General features: G+C 49.4%; 1 protein-coding gene across 2 annotated transcripts in view; it reads left to right on the forward strand.

Moving 5' to 3' along the window:
• The window catches only part of PTPN9 (protein tyrosine phosphatase non-receptor type 9), a 29,284-nt gene extending 21,321 nt beyond the window's left edge, over positions 1–7,963 (forward strand). The window contains exons 8-14 of one of the 2 annotated variants that reach the window (XM_070953363.1): positions 1,289–1,382; positions 2,654–2,723; positions 4,041–4,119; positions 4,402–4,552; positions 5,198–5,405; positions 6,120–6,355; positions 6,610–7,963. In XM_070953363.1, the coding sequence (XP_070809464.1) occupies positions 1,289–1,382; positions 2,654–2,723; positions 4,041–4,119; positions 4,402–4,552; positions 5,198–5,405; positions 6,120–6,334 (817 nt within the window). In that variant the 3' untranslated portion in view covers positions 6,335–6,355; positions 6,610–7,963. Of the gene's footprint in view, positions 1–1,288; positions 1,383–2,653; positions 2,724–4,040; positions 4,120–4,401; positions 4,553–5,197; positions 5,406–6,119 lie in introns of both variants that reach the window. The other variant, XM_070953362.1, reaches the window with a different exon arrangement.
• The last annotated feature ends 7,363 nt before the right edge of the window (positions 7,964–15,326 follow it).

Here is a 15,326-nt window from a genome sequence, read left to right on the forward strand (position 1 = left end):
TAGTCTCTGAAATTGCAACCCTCCCAACACCCCAAAGGTCACATTATCATCATCTAAGTCAGTGTTGTTGAACCTTTTCGGCACCGAGTACTGAAATGGGTGCGCGCATGCAGGGGAGCATCAGAAACTGGAAGAGCAGCTCCCCGGTGCGCATGTGCAGGAGTGCCGGAAACCGGAAGAGCAGCTCCCGGGCACGCATGTGCGCACCGGGAAGTTGAGCTTCCAGTTTCTGGTGTGCGCATGTGCGCTGATCACCTGGTCCTCCAGTTTCCAGCACTCTTGCGCTTGCGAAGACCAGCTGCGTGCTGGAACCCAGAAGAGCAATGGCTGACGGCTGGCGTGCCCAGAGAGATGGCTCTGCATGCCACTTCCGGCACAGGTGCCGTAGATTTGCCATCACGGAACTATAACTTCTGGAGGCAAGTTGTCCCACTGGTTCATTGTTCTAACTGTCAGGAAGTTTCTCCTTAGTTCTAAGTTGTTTCTCTCCTTGATGAGTTTCCACCCGTTGCTTCTTGTCCTGCTTTCAGGGGCTTTGGAGAATAGCTTGACTCCCTCTTCTTTGGGGCAGCCCCTGAGATATCGGAACACTGCTATCATGTCACCCTGGGCCTCCTCTTTATTAGCCTTGACATCAGGGGTGAAATGCTACCGGTTCGCACAGGTTCGGGAGAACCGGTAGTAATACAAGCTACCAGTTCGGGCAAACCAGTAGTAAAAAAAATGCTACCGGTTGGTCCGAACCGGTATTTCCAACGATCAGCTATGCTGCATGATTTATATTCACTAAAAAGCAGGAAATCCTGCTTTCTAGCGAATCTAAATCGCACGGCACAGCTGTTTCCCTCCCCCTCGTTGTTCTACTTAAGCCTCCTTTTTCCACATGCAGCGTGCGTTTGGTGCACGCTGCATAAGCACAGCGCACATTTGGCACGCAGCGCAGGTGTGGCATGCACTGCACATGCGCGTGCAGAAAACTGGTGGCAAACCTTGGAGGATTTCATCACTGCTTGACATACCCAATTCCTGCAACTGTTCTGGTGGGCAGGAGGGACCCCATCTGAAGCCCCATCTAAGAACCAAACTTTATCACTGCGTTGGTCAACCTTGGCGACTTGAAGATGGATGGACTTCATTATCTTGCATACGATAGGAGTCCGATTCTTGTTGCCCTTTTTAAAAGAAATGGAAAGAACGGTTTGCTTCTTTGCTAGCGGCCTCCCATTGCTTGCTGGGAGACATTCCTGGTGCTTTCCTTGTTTCATGTTTCTGCCTTTCTCCTTCCCAGGGCTCCTTTGAACCAGGAGAAAAACCGATACGGGGACGTTCCCTGCCTCGATCAAACCAGGGTGAAGTTGTCCAAACAGTTCAACTATCAGGAGGTAAGTGAAGCCGATAGCATTTCAGGGAATCGAACCCCTCAAATCACAGCAAAGAATTCAATCTCTAGCTGCAGAATTGAAGCAGGTTTGAAACAGACCTTCATGGTGGTGGTACGAACAGCCAGGGGTGTTGTGGGGGGGGGAGAAATTGGAGGAGGGGGCATTCATACACTGCCTAGGGGAAAAGTGGGCTATACTTCAACTGAATACCCCGTTTCCTCGAAAATAAGACCCTGTCTTATATTTTTTGAACCCCGAAATAAGCGCTTGGCCTTATTTTCAGGGAGGGCTTATTATTTTGGGGTGCATGGAGCAAGACGGGAATCCTCATGCCGTCTTATCTGATTTCCAGCTCTGTCTCCCTAACCCTAACAGATTTCTCTCTTAGTGACCTGCCCGGAAAGCATCACAAGGAAGGTTAAAGTTGCAAGCAAGGATTTCTCCTGCTTGGGTGGGGGGTTGGACTAGATGACCTACAAGGTCCCTTCCAACTCAGTTAATCTGTTAAACCCTAACCAGAGGAAATGGCAGGGACATGGCTGCAGATGCATTTAAATATTTTCGGGGAGGTCTTATTATCCGGGGAGGGCTTATTTTCGGGGAAACACAGTACAATTTGTAATTGAAAGGTGTTTGGGACAAAGGGAAATCCCTTAGGTTCAATTAAGACTATACCATATTAGCAGATTTAAAACTTCCAGTTATGACAGAGGATCAAAAGCTCTCTCTCTCTCTTTCTCTCTCTCTCTCTCCATATTTTCTGCTCCACTGTTCTCACCCCTATGCTAAAGGAGACATCAACTTTAAGCATGCAAGCAAGTTGCCAAATATTACATATATTGTTCTGCACGAGTAATTTAGTGGAATGGGGGTACGCTCTTCATGTTTTAAAGTTCAATTACAGAACATCATGGGGTTGTGCAGATAAAATGTAAAATTCTGTTCCAAAGTTTTCCTGCCTGGAGAAAACAACGTTTTGGGTCTTGTTTTACGTTAAAAAATAGGAAAACAAGAGGTTGTGGAAACAGTTAAGTTCTCTTTTTGCCCGAGAACATAGGAAAAGTACTGTTGGTTGCAAGAGAGAATATCAGATTGATGAAGAAAGTTATGAGTACAAAGCTCTGGTTTCATGGACCTTTCGTTTAGGATGATATTTTTTAATATTGGAAAGCAATATTAAAAATACTTCCACACACTTATCTTTGCCCAACACCAAATGTAACTTCTGTAGCTGCTCTGTAGGGTTGACAAACAGAATTGTGTCTCCATAGATGACCGACTACATCAATGCGAGTTTCATGGACGGGTACAAGCAAAGGAATGCTTATATCGGCACTCAAGGTATTTATGGTCCCCAATCTTGAAAAGCATCACCTGGTTCTTTAGAGACCATTGAGAAGAGGCAACATCTGCATTCAGAATCTGGAGTCTGTCAAATCCCAGCTCCCTCTTCTGGCTTTGCTCAACAGATGTGCCTGAAGCATGTCTGGAGCTTCAGAAAAACCCAGTCTCTTTTTATCAGGTTAGACTCGGAGTCCATCATCCTGTTTTCCAACTAGAAGCAACCAGATTGAGTTGCTAAATTTTAGTCCTGTCCAGTATACGTAATCCTTGACATACAATTGTAATGGAACCTGTGTCAGGGTTCCAAGTAACACCCCCAACGAAAGAAGACTCCAAGGCTTGAAGTTCCTCAAAGTTCCATTTTATTAGAGATGTATTGGCACATCTGGGAAAACCCGAATCTGAAAGCTTCCAGGTTTTCCTAACCCAAAGGAAAGTTCAAGTCCCTGCCCAGCACCCACATGTCCATCCCATGGTCCAATTAATGCATGGTCCCAACTGGAGATGCCTCCCAGTTCCAGCCCTCCAGGTGCAGGGCAAGATGTCCTTGACTCTCTGAGAAAGGAATGTTATTATGACTATATATCACCCTGGCTTCACACAATTCCCCCCTCCCAGTTTCCCAAAGTAGTAAATGTGGCAGGCCTGAAGATCCAATGAAAAATATGGCTTCCAGGCTTGACAACCTGCCCATTATGTTTTTATTTTATTATTTATTAATTTTTTTTCTATACCGCCCTTCTCCCGAAGGACTCGGGGCAGTGTACAGCCTGATTAAAAGCACAAAGACAGACAAAATTTAAAAATAATTAAAATTATTAAATAATTGGCTCAATTATAAAACCCCCAAATTTAAAATCCCATATTTAAAACCAATTAAAATCTTTACATTGATGTTGTCTCCCATAATGGCCTAAAACAGGTTGGTCACATGACCAAGCCAATTTTATGACCTTTTTTGCGATGATCGTTGAGTGAACCAATAATCCACTGTGGCACAGTTTTGTCAAAACCCCAAAGAGCCTGTTTTCCACCGAGTGCTTTCTTACTCTCTTGAAATCCCTTTCGCTCCAATATTTCCACTCCACAAGGGAGGGAGATAATGGGCCAGGATCAGGACAACCTATATTAATGTAATGATGATCACATGATTGAGGGAGGCTGCAAAGGTCATAAATTGAAGACATTGGTCATAAAGTTATTTCTTCTGCACCATCATGACTTCAAACGGTCCCCGAACAAAGCAGTTGGTAAGCGAGGACTAACTATAGTATGTAGCTTTCAACAGTCTTTATATTTCCTGTTTCATTCTAGGGCCATTAGAAAACACATACAATGACTTCTGGCGGATGGTGTGGGAACAGAACGTGCTGGTGATTGTGATGACCACAAGGTACGTATCTGTGCATCAGACAATAAGTAAGCATGACCTTGATGAGTTTTAGGGGAGAGGGTGCCTGGCCCATTTGCACTGATGCTCTTCTGAAGATGCTCTTGACTTGAGACATCAAGTCAGAACCAAAACTCTTCTGGTTTTGGATTTGATGTCTTATGCTAACTGGGTCAACTGTGGTTCCTTCAAAAGATGTCTCTCCATGCTTCTGTTGGGCTCCAAGCTGACCACCTTCCGGGTATGCACACATTCCATATTGTCCCTTTCTTCTTTCCATGACAGGATTGAAGAAGGAGGCAAAAGGAAATGCGGTCAATACTGGCCCCTGGAGAAGGACTTCCAGATCGGCTATGGAACCTTAACGGTTACCAACCTTGGAACAGAGAACCTCAACCATTACAAGAAGACACTGCTAGAGATGTTCAGCTGTGAGGTAATTGGACAAACTCTTCATCAAAGGGCCAAGGGGTATCATACTGGTCTTCCCTTTCACAGCAGATCCACTCCGTTGTTACTCACAACCTATCCTCCTCCTCCTTTCAACCTTCTTTAGCTGGCACTTCCTGGATGGAGAATTGGGCTACACAAGATTATCTCGACTGGTTTCTGTTAACAGAAACAATCCTGGTGTCTTCAGATTTCTGGTCATAATGTCCCTCATTCTCCTTTGGTTTGGCTCCATAACAGGGTTTCTCAACCTTGGTAGATTGAAGATGGGTGGACTTCAACTCCCAGGATTCCACAGCCGGCCATGCCAGCTGGGGAATTCTAGGAGTTGAAGTCCACTCATCTTCAACCTTCTGAGGTTGAGAAACGTTGATCTAAATCAAGGGTCTCCAACCTTGGCAACTTGAAGACTTGTGGACTTCAACTCCCAGAGTTCCAGCTGGCTGAGGAACTCTGGAAGTTGAAGTCCACAAGTCTTAAAGTTGCCAAGGTTGGAGACTGCTGATCTAAAGGGTGCCATAGGGGTCATTAACTCCCAGGTAGAAGACATCCTTGCAATAGTGGCATGAACGTGATGATCTGAAACGTGGGATCCACTCTCTACCCCTCCCCTCTTTTCAACTACCTACAGAACCGCGAGAGACGCCGTGTGACCCATTTCCAGTACGTGAGCTGGCCCGACTACGGGGTCCCTTCCTCGGCAGCGACACTCATTGACTTCCTGGGAGCCGTCAAGCAGCAGCAGAGGGTGGCCGTCAGTGCCTTGGGACCACGCTACAAAGGTCACCCAGGCGGGCCACCCATTGTGGTACACTGCAGTGCCGGTATCGGAAGGACAGGTAACTGCATTGTCCTGGAATCTTGAGTGGAGGGTTGGATTTCCAAGAACTTCAGAAGCTTTCTCCCAGGGGTCCATCCTCTGCCTCCCAGCATGCCCAGGGGTGAAATGCTACCGGTTCAGACCGGTTCGACTGAACTGGTAAAGATGGCGGCGGGTGGTTCGGAGAACTGGTAGCGATGGCAGCATGAGGCTCCGCCCACTCGTCCAGTCGTTGTTACTTCCTGGTTTTAACCAGGAAGTAACCTGTTTTTTACCTTCTGCGTATGCGCAGAAGAGTTTGCGTGCGCATGTGATAAGTGCACTTCCGAACCGGTAGGAAAGGTAAGTAGATTTCACCCCTGAGTGTGCCCCATGTAACAAAGCCAGAGCTTAGGAACCTGGGAGTTGACGTTCAACACATCTGTTGGTGGCCCACCTTGGAGAAGATTTCCCACTTGTAAAACTGGGAGTAGGGGAGGTCATTTCCTCTTCCTTTAAATTTTTGGGATTGCAGAGAAGCGATTTTCTTCAACCTGTCGCCCTGTCCTGTATCAAATTCCAACTCCCCTCCCCCTCCCAAGGCCCTGCAAGTTGGGGGTTATGGGACCTGGAATCCCAATATTTTTCACCGAAAAGCAAACTCAAAAGAAGTTGATGCAAACACGGAATTGTTTCAGACGGTGGCCGATGGGCGATCCGTTCCTTTCACCCCCCTGTCCTTCCTTCCTTCCAGGTACTTTCTGCGCACTGGATATTTGTCTGTCGCAACTACAAGAGGTGGGGACCCTCAACATTTACCAGACGGTGGTGAGGATGAGGTCCCAGCGGGCCTTCAGCATCCAGACCCCTGAGCAGTATTACTTCTGCTACCTGGCCATCCTTGAGCACGCCTACAGAGAAAATCTCCTCCCCATCTCCCATCCCAGGAAGGGTCCAGAGAAGAGCTAATCCGAAGGTCTAGATTAGAAGGTTTGGAAGCTCACCATGTCCTCAGGTTCAGGAGGATCTACTATGCTGTCAGATTCCTTCCTTCCTTCCTTCCTTCCTTCCTTCCTTCCTTCCTTCCTTCCTTCCTTCCTTCCTTCCTTCTTCTCACCTTCCTTCTTTCCCATGTTCCTCCTTTACTTTTTTCTCATCTTCTTTCCTTCTTTTCATCTTTCTTCCTTTCTCATCTTCCTTCCTTCCTTCTTTCTCTCCCTCCTTTCCTCCTGCTCAACAACTAGGTTTGGTCGGAGCTTTCAGCTGGACCTGGCCGGTGGCAAGCCCATTCTCCACCCCCCAAGGCTGGAGGACATTTTTCCTGGACCGCTCAGCCACGATGAGCCACGACCAGTAGCCACGGACAAGGAATCCCTTGAACCCACTGCCTTGACTGACCCGTGCCTTATTGAGAAAATATATATATATACTAGTAATGAACGAAGCAGACCTATGGGCTGCGTGAACGGAGTCCATGAACTGAAGGTCTCGGCTCTTCTCCATGGGCCTGTCCTACAAGAGGCTGCCTCGGAAGAACAACCCAACACTTCAGTCTTAATGTCCGCTGGGCCTGCCTGTGTCTTGTCCATGTGTCCATGCAACGTCCTTCTCTTGCCCAGGATCAAACCATAATTCCCATTTACATAGGTGTAGCTGCTTCTAGCCAAGATTCAGCGTAACCTCATTCCGAGGGGCAACCTCCCACGCTACTGCCAAAGTTAATGGCGCATTCTCTCTCCCACCCACCACCCATCTCTGCCCCCTCCTTGGTTCAACTGTGCCCACTGACCCAAGCTTTCTCTCGCGCCCTTGAACGAGGGCACAGATGCCTACAAGGCTGGCATGACTGCAGGAGGTGGGAGGGGCAAGCCCCAACCGGTGTGGAGAAGGCAAGTTAGGATTACACGTTCATCCATCAGTGGCCCTATTTGGAGGGGCTTATCCGGGGGGGGTGTCTCTGCAGCCCGCAGGGAAGGCAGGAGTGGGGGGAGGGAATAGCTTGTGTGTTTGTCCCTAGCGGGAAACGCTTAAGTGGCTGGTACGAATAGGGGACCAGAAGAAGGGCCCAAATTAGAAGGGCCCCATGGATTGGGGGCCACAGGCAGAGAGAGGCAGGGCTTTAAGCTGGAACCATTCCCTTCCACGGAGGCTCTTCTTCCAGATGAAGCTGGGGAAGGGGGGGGGAAAATACTTTTAAGGCATCAAGTGACAGAGAAGGTTGTATGAATGTGGGGCACCCAGTAATCTCCCTTGTAGCATGTGGGGCCCCATAGCAGCAAGATATAGCATGGGTCTCGTATTCCGGAGCCCCGGTGTCCCCCCCCCACCTCTCCTCTCTCTGCTAGCAGAGGAAAAGTGGCCACGTCGAGCCACGTAAGTAACTTTATACTGGAACCAGATCTTTAGAACGTGTATATTTCTTATTTTTTACAACCCCCTTCTCTTCCCTTCCCCCGACCCCCTTTTTTTCGGTTTTTATATTTAATCTTAACTTGCGCATGTCCAAGTTGGAAATAATTGTAAATGTTCTTGGTCGCTGCTTCACAGCGATTGATGGGCTCTTTTGAGGGGTGGGCGGGTTGTTTTATCACCATTAAATATGCCTACAACCCACGAGCTCGGTGCTCTTCCTTTTGCGGCTTCTGCAAATGAGTGTTTGAGGTCAGGGGGTCTCAGACCTCTTGGTCTTCCTCCTCTTGACGGACCTTGGCCCAATCCCAACACCTTTCGGCAAGCAAGCAAGCGATTCAGGTCTGTGTCGAAACTTCCATTCCTAGCTAGATGCTGGCTCGGGAATTCTGGGAGTTGAAGTCCACGCATCTTAACGTTTTGCCAAGGTCGAGAAAAGACTCTTTTTAAGGATGTTCCCTTTCAGGCATGTAGCAAAACGAGGTTAAAAGAAACAAGCTTGCAGGATTGTTTTGAAGGTAGCTGGGTTTAGTTTTTTTTCCTGTAGCCTGGGATTCATTTGAAGAATGGTGGCAGTCTTTGCACGGCTGAGCATCCTGGGAGAGGACTAAGGACTCGGGGTTCAAGTAGCCGCCGTTATGGGGCCGATTTGACTAAAGGTGCAAATTTAGGCGGAATGCACCAGGTGAATGAATGCAGCGGAGTCGGGCTTCGGCATTTTGCCCATCCTCTCATCCATCCTCTCATCCAGTCTAGTCTGCAGTTTGAAGACAAGACCTATAACTTGCCTTTCCTGAAAGGAGGGATAGATATAACCAGTGGTATATTGCTACCAGTTCACACCTGATCAGGCGAACCGGCAGTGGCAGGAGGCTCCGCCCACCTGCTTCTGTGCATGTGCAGAAGCGCCCAGCGCATGCACAAGCGAACCAGTAGTGACGGGATTTGGAACCCCGCCCCTGGATATAACCTGGAACGGGGCAGGAATAGGATAGTTCAAGGGAGCTACAGGGAAAAACTTAAAGGTGGAGAAGGTGATGTAGGAGAAAGGACGGCAGAACTTGGAGGTGGAGTCAAAAGAGGGATCAGCCTAGAATCCTTACGTAGCCACAAGCAAAGCAAATCTAACTCCCATTGAGTGCTGCTTATAAGATGTAAGATAACCTTTATTGTCACTTTTTTCTGTGAACTCACTAGCATATATTAAAACATGAAATTCTGATGCCCACTCACAAAGGAATTTTGATAAGATAGATGATACACACACACACACACACACACACACACTATAAATCTTTAGAATAGAATAACAGTTGGAAGGGACCTTGGAGGTCTTCTAGTCCAACCCCCTGCCCAGGCAGGAAACCCTACACCACTTCAGACAAATGGTCATCCAACATCTTCTTAAAAACTTCCAGTGTTGGAGCATTCACAACTTCTAGTGGCAAGCAGTTCCACTGTCTAATTGTTCTCACTGTCAGGAAATCCCTCCTTAGTTCTAAGTTGCTTCTCTCCTTGATGAGTTTCCACCTGTTGCTTCTTGTCCTGCCCTCAGGTGCTTTGGAGAATAGCTTGACTCCCTCTTCTTTGGGGCAGCCCCTGAGATATGGGAAGACTGCTATCCTGTCACCCCTGATCCTTCTCTTCATTAAACTAGACATATCCAGTTCCTGCAACCGTTCTTCCTATATTTTAGCATCCGGTCCCCTAATCCTCTTTGTTGCTCTTTCTAAAGTCCCAACATCTTTTTTACATCGTGGCAACCAAAACTGAATGCAGGATTCCAACTGTGGCCTTATATATATATATATAAGTGGTATATGTATATATATATATACATACACTATATATGTACATACATACCAGTATATATTAATCTCAGATGACTCAGAATACATAGTGGAAAAAAGTCTTGGGAGTTAACAAGGTTGATACTATATGGCTGTGATGATGAACCTATGGCATGCGTGCCAAAAGTGGCACGCAAAGCCATCGCCCATTGCTCTTCCGGGTTCTGGCGTGCAGCCAGCTGGTCTTCATGCGTGTGGGAGCGCCAGAAACCAGAAGAGCTGCTGCCTGGTGCACATGCGCACGCCGAGAAGATGATCTTCTGGTTTGTTCTGGTCTTCCGGTTTCTGGCACACATGAGGGTGCAAAGACCAGTTAAGTGGTGCGCATGCACGCAGCGTAAACCGGAAGATTATCTTCCCAGCGCATGCATGCACACCTTCTAGTTTCCAACACGTGTGCATGCACTCCTATTTCAGCACTCGATGCCAAAAAGGATCGCCAACACTGCTCTACGGTATAAAGCTATTACCGAACCTAACTTAACTCCAAGTAGGTGCTCACCCGTAGCCGAGAAGGTCCCTGTGCATAGGCATTTAGCAATGAATCGGTTTAACGGAACCTTCATTCGTGGTCCTGGTATCTGCTGTTGGCCTCTCACAACCATAGGAGCTAAATCTACTCAACTTTATTTATTTATTTATTTATTGAATTTCTATACCGCCATTCTCCCAAAGGACTCAGGGCGGTGAACAGATTAAGATTTCATATACATATAATAATATATATATAATTATATATATATATATATATATATATATATAAACAGTAAATAATAAATTGAGTCAACTTGGTGTATCTGCTAAGATCTTGGCATAAACTTTCACTGTAAAGTGAAATTGACAGAAGTCTCAAAATACAATGCCCCCTCCCCCCCTTCATTCTTTACTTCTGGAGAAACTAGGGAGGGCTTTTTTTTATGAGTCTTTCCCCACCTTTAACAGTAACAGAGTTGGAAGGGACCTTGGGAGGACATCTATTCCAACCCCCCAGCTCGCACAGGAGACCAATACGAGGGGTTCAAACCGCCGACAAGCTCAGCGTCTTAGTCACTTAGGGAGCAGTATCCTAGCATCCCTGTTTATTGCTTTCATTGTTTTACCTTGTTGCTCTTATTGCTTGTAAGCCGCTCAAAATCATCTCTAGGCAGCGTAGAAGCTTAATCAATAAATATCCATTCGGAATTGTGACTATGCAGATTCATCCAGGTCAGAGTTGTCCCAAAGGTGCTTTCCCCCCCCCCCCCAAGAGAGACAGAGGCAACTGGATTTTCTGGTTTTTTTTTCTTTGAAGACGTTTCGCTTCTCTTCCAAGAAGCCTCTTCAGTTCTGTAGAAAAAGGGAAGTCCAAGTTGCCTCTTGGAAAAGCACCTTTGGGAAGCCCATCGGAATCTCCGCACCTCAAAACTTTCTGGAGCAAGGCAACTTTCCCCCCCCCCCCCCAAAAAATTGACCCTTTGGGTGCCAAAGCAGCTTGAATGCTCCCAGGGCCAGCCCAGCTTTCTAAATTTTTTGCAAGAGAGAGATCCCCCCCCCAAAGCCAAAAACACGGGTCGGGAAGGCCGTTCCCACGTTTCCCAGCCTGCTCCTCTCCTTCTACAGCAGTGTTTCTCAACCTTGGAAGCTTGAAGATGGGTGGACTTCAACTCCCAGAATCCCCCAGCCAGCGTTGCTGGCTGGGGGATTCTGGGAGTTGAAGTCCACCCATCTTCAAGCTACCAAGGTTGAGAAACACTGTTCTACAGACATCCTTCTTACAGATGCTGCTTGTCCATCAAACCCCTTTTTCATACAAGGGCCGGTGGGGGCCATTTCCGGGAAGGGGGGGGAGAGAGAGAGAGAATAGAGAGGAGGCGTGGCCTAAATCGTAGCTTTAATCCCCGCCTCCCCCACAACGGTCTCTCTCTCCCTCGGCCAATCAGCGCCGGGGGGTGTGTCCCCCCCCATTCAGGATTCCTCGCTTGGGGCTTTAAGGGTATGTAACAGCTGCTTTCAATTGACTCCCCCGAATGCTGGATCTGGGGTTTTTTTTTATTATTATTATTATTTTATTATTATTTTCCTGCTGCTGCTGCTGCTGCTTTTCCCGGGAGAAGGGGAGGGGGGGAAGGCTGGGAACCTCGGGGGCTTTGGGGGCAAGAGACCCTTCCCAAATCAGAGGAGTAAAGGAAGGAGAAAAGGGGGGAAAAAAAGAAAAGAAAAGAAAGGGGGAGGCAAAGAGAGAGAGAGAGAGAGGTGGAGAAACAGGCTTAGGGCGGGAAAGGAGTGGGGAGGGGGAGTTGGAAGAAGGGGCGAAGGAGGACCCCCCCCCCGCCCATGCCCGGTTTCCGAAGTGGGGGGGGGGACTATTCCGCAGAGCGTCGGGTTGCTTGTGGGGGGGGGGAGTAGCGCTCGGGATTCCGAAAGGAGGGGAGGGGAGGAGCGGGAAACCTAAAAGACCCCCCCCCCAAAAAACCAACCAAAGCTGGGAGGGAGGAGAGGGGCCTGGGAAGGGGGGGGTCCTTGCGCTGAGCTTCCACGCCGGAGGAGTTTTTGCAACGTCCGGGCTCCATCATCTTCCTCTTCCTCCCGCTGGGAAACTTCTCCACGTCTCGACCCCCCCCCCCCCACCTTGGGGATGGGGGTCTTGGGGAGGAGCAAAGGAGAAGCCCTGGAGGGGCTGCGCGTGTGGCGCGAGCACTAAACGCGGGGGGAGGAGCCAGGGCGCTTCCCCCCTCCCCTCCCCTCTTCTCCCCCCTTCTCCCCCCCCTCCCCTCTTCTCCACCCCCCGCCTTATTCCCCCCTCCTCTCTGTCTCTTCCCCCTCCTCCCTTCCGCCTATCCCCCCCCACACTTCCCTCCTTCTCTTGCCCCCTCCTCCCCACGCGCCTACCTGGAAGCCCGGATTTCCGACCGGGGTCCACGGCTCTCTTTTTTGGGGGGGGGGAACGCCCGGGCGGCCCTTCTTGGGCGGTCCGGGCTTGTCGGCTGCGGCGCCGGAGTTTCTCGCTCGACTTTGCAGTTGGCTGGTTTTGAATGGGGAGGGGAGGGAGAGGCAGGGACTGTCCACGCGGCCGCTGGCTAGGCGATGCGCGTCCGCACCTTGAGACAGGGCTCGCCTGTGTACGTGTGAAGGGAGATGCGAGCGGGGGTGGGGGGAAGAACCGTGTTCTTGTTGGCTCGCCTGGGACGTGAATCCGGGGCCCGGCGAGGCGGGGGGGGGGAAGAGAAAGGAGCCTCCCCCATTGAACCCACCATTGTTCCTAGTATTCCAAGCAGCACATGGGGTTTGTGTTCCCCCCCGTCCTCTCCCTAATACCCGTTGTTTTTTGCCACTCCAACCCTGTGAGGTAGGCCAGGCTGAGCCTCCGTTGCCGCCTCAAAACTTAAAAGCGGGGAGGGGGGACTCCAGACCCTAGAAACGCCATTCACACGTTACGCGTGGCTTTCGGATCGGATTCGTTGGGAGGTTTGGCTGGTCGGAGAGAGGAAAGGAAGCGATTGGTGGTTGTGCGCGGACAAGGGAGGGGGATCGTGTGAATGAGGATCCTGACGCCGATTTGGAGAGTTGCGACCGTGTCAAGGGTCCAGCCGGGTCCCTCCCCCGCCCCGCGCTTAGGGGGCTGGACCGATCGGGGTCGCGCTTTGTGCCGGGCGCAGGCTGGCTTGGCTGCCCTGGGAATGCGGAGCCCGTGGGAACTGATGCAGCGAGAGAGATTGGGACCCTCCTCTGCCCAGAAGGAAGCGAGATCGGAAGCATTTTTTCCGGGGGGGGGAAATCGAGCCCCCTCCCCTCTTTTTCCAACCCAGAGCTGGGGGGGCAGAGGGAGGGTGGCTCCGCTAGCCCCTCCCACCAGGCGGCCTTGAAAGAACACCATCCCGGAAGTCAAACCCTCCAAACCCGGTTCTGGGGGTGGGGAGACGACGCCCCCCCCCCAAAAAATCTGGCAATTGCAGTGCAGACGACCAGGAGAGAGGGGGAGGGGGCAGCATTTCCGGTCTGGCAGGGTGGTGTGTCCAAGCCCCTCGGGCGGAGGAATGGAGGAGCTTCCCTCTCCAGGGGAAGTGTACCCCATACATGGGCATTGCATCGGCCTTCGCTCGGTCGCTTTCATTCGCCGCCCATTCATTCTAGTAAACGGCGCTGTTACTACTCGGCGATTTTCTATATATATCTCGGAAAGAGAGGAAAGCGTGCGTGTGTTTATTAGGCGGCGGTTCTCAGCCTTGCAACTTGAAAGTGGGTGGATTTCAACGCCCAGAATTCCCCAGCTGGGAGTGGGAAGTCCAGCCACTTTCAAACTGCCAGGGCATCCCAGAAACAGTCAAGTCGCTCTTTCCAGGGCCGTTGTAAGGTGGGACCGTCACTAAACAGGTGGTTGTAAGTTGAAGACTGCCTGCCTGCTGTTTCTTAGTTGAAAGAAAGAATGTAGAAGGTGGGCACACAAGAAAACACGAGGGGGGAACATGGTTAAATAAAAATACATTTTGCAGAATGAATTTGAGGGATGCCCGATGACCACAAGGGGTTGAATAACTTTAAAAGTGGGGGGGGAGGGATTAACTAACTCATCCTTGGCTGCATTTTCCAAAGCTACGTGTTTTCTTCAAAATTGGAAGTAATGGTCAGCTCCCCACCCCCCTCTTATGCAATGAGGTTTCTTTAAACTGGGATTATCTGAGTCAAATGCATTGGCTTAAAAGTGTACAACACAACAGTTTAGAAGCCAAGGGTTGCAAACTTCGTAACTTGCTTAGTGTGACTTCCAGGTTTTCACTCCAGGTGGACAGAGTTGCTCAGTTTTCAAGGGGTGGGGTGGTCTTTGAAAGGCACCCTGGAATTCAGGGCCTTGTCCTGGAAGGGTGAAATCCAGACTGCCCAAAGCTTGGCTGGTCTCTAGATAAAGATCTATAGATTTCCGCCGGAAAGGATCTGCATCTTTGTCTTGCCTGAGCAAAAGGAACATTGTTCTATGTTTGGCCAAGTCAAAGGTGGGAATAGGGTGGGGTGGGGGGGACTGTTGAAAGCTAGGTAGGTTGCTTCAAAGATTTGGGGAGGGGGAGCGAGTACAGGAAAAGAGTGGGGGAGAAAAGTGTTTAACACTTCAAGTGGATACAATCAAAATTGATTACATTTTGCTTTGTTCTGAAAGCTAAGGTTTACCTACAGGAACATCTCCATCTGTTCCCTTTTCCTTCCTTCCTTCCCTCTCCTTTTCTCATCTTCCTTCCTTCCTTCCTTCCTTCCCTCCCTCTCCTTTTTTCATCTTCCTTACCTCCCTCTCCTTTTTTCCTTCCTTCCTAGGTAGATCAGGCTGAACGACAGCCTTGATTTAAGATCACCCAGGGAATTTGGGGGACTCCTCAAACCTAAATTTGAATGTTCTGATTTTTTGGGACCCCGCCCCCAAGTTTTCATTGTACAATAGCTTTTTTTTCCCCTGAACCAGGGCCCTCCAGGTATGTTCAGAAGATAACTCAGTCACCAAAGGTGTAGGGTTCAAAAATGCAGGTTTAACAGCGCTTTTGAATGTTTGCTCGTCTCATGTTTCTACCTTGGCCCTGCTTTTCCTGATGCTTTTATTCAAGTCTAGTCATGTTGGGTAACTTATTTTATAATTTTAATGGGGAGGAGGAGAACCTGACTTTGAATTGTAGGCATTCCTGGCAATGGAGACGACTAGACTGCAGTGTGATAGCAGCTTTTAGGCACGTGGAAAGATGTGA

This window comes from Pituophis catenifer, unplaced genomic scaffold (assembly GCF_029215685.1).
Source record: "Pituophis catenifer annectens isolate HBS135680 unplaced genomic scaffold, rPitCat1.0.hap2 SCAF_14, whole genome shotgun sequence".
In the NCBI taxonomy this organism is placed as follows: domain Eukaryota; kingdom Metazoa; phylum Chordata; class Lepidosauria; order Squamata; family Colubridae; genus Pituophis; species Pituophis catenifer.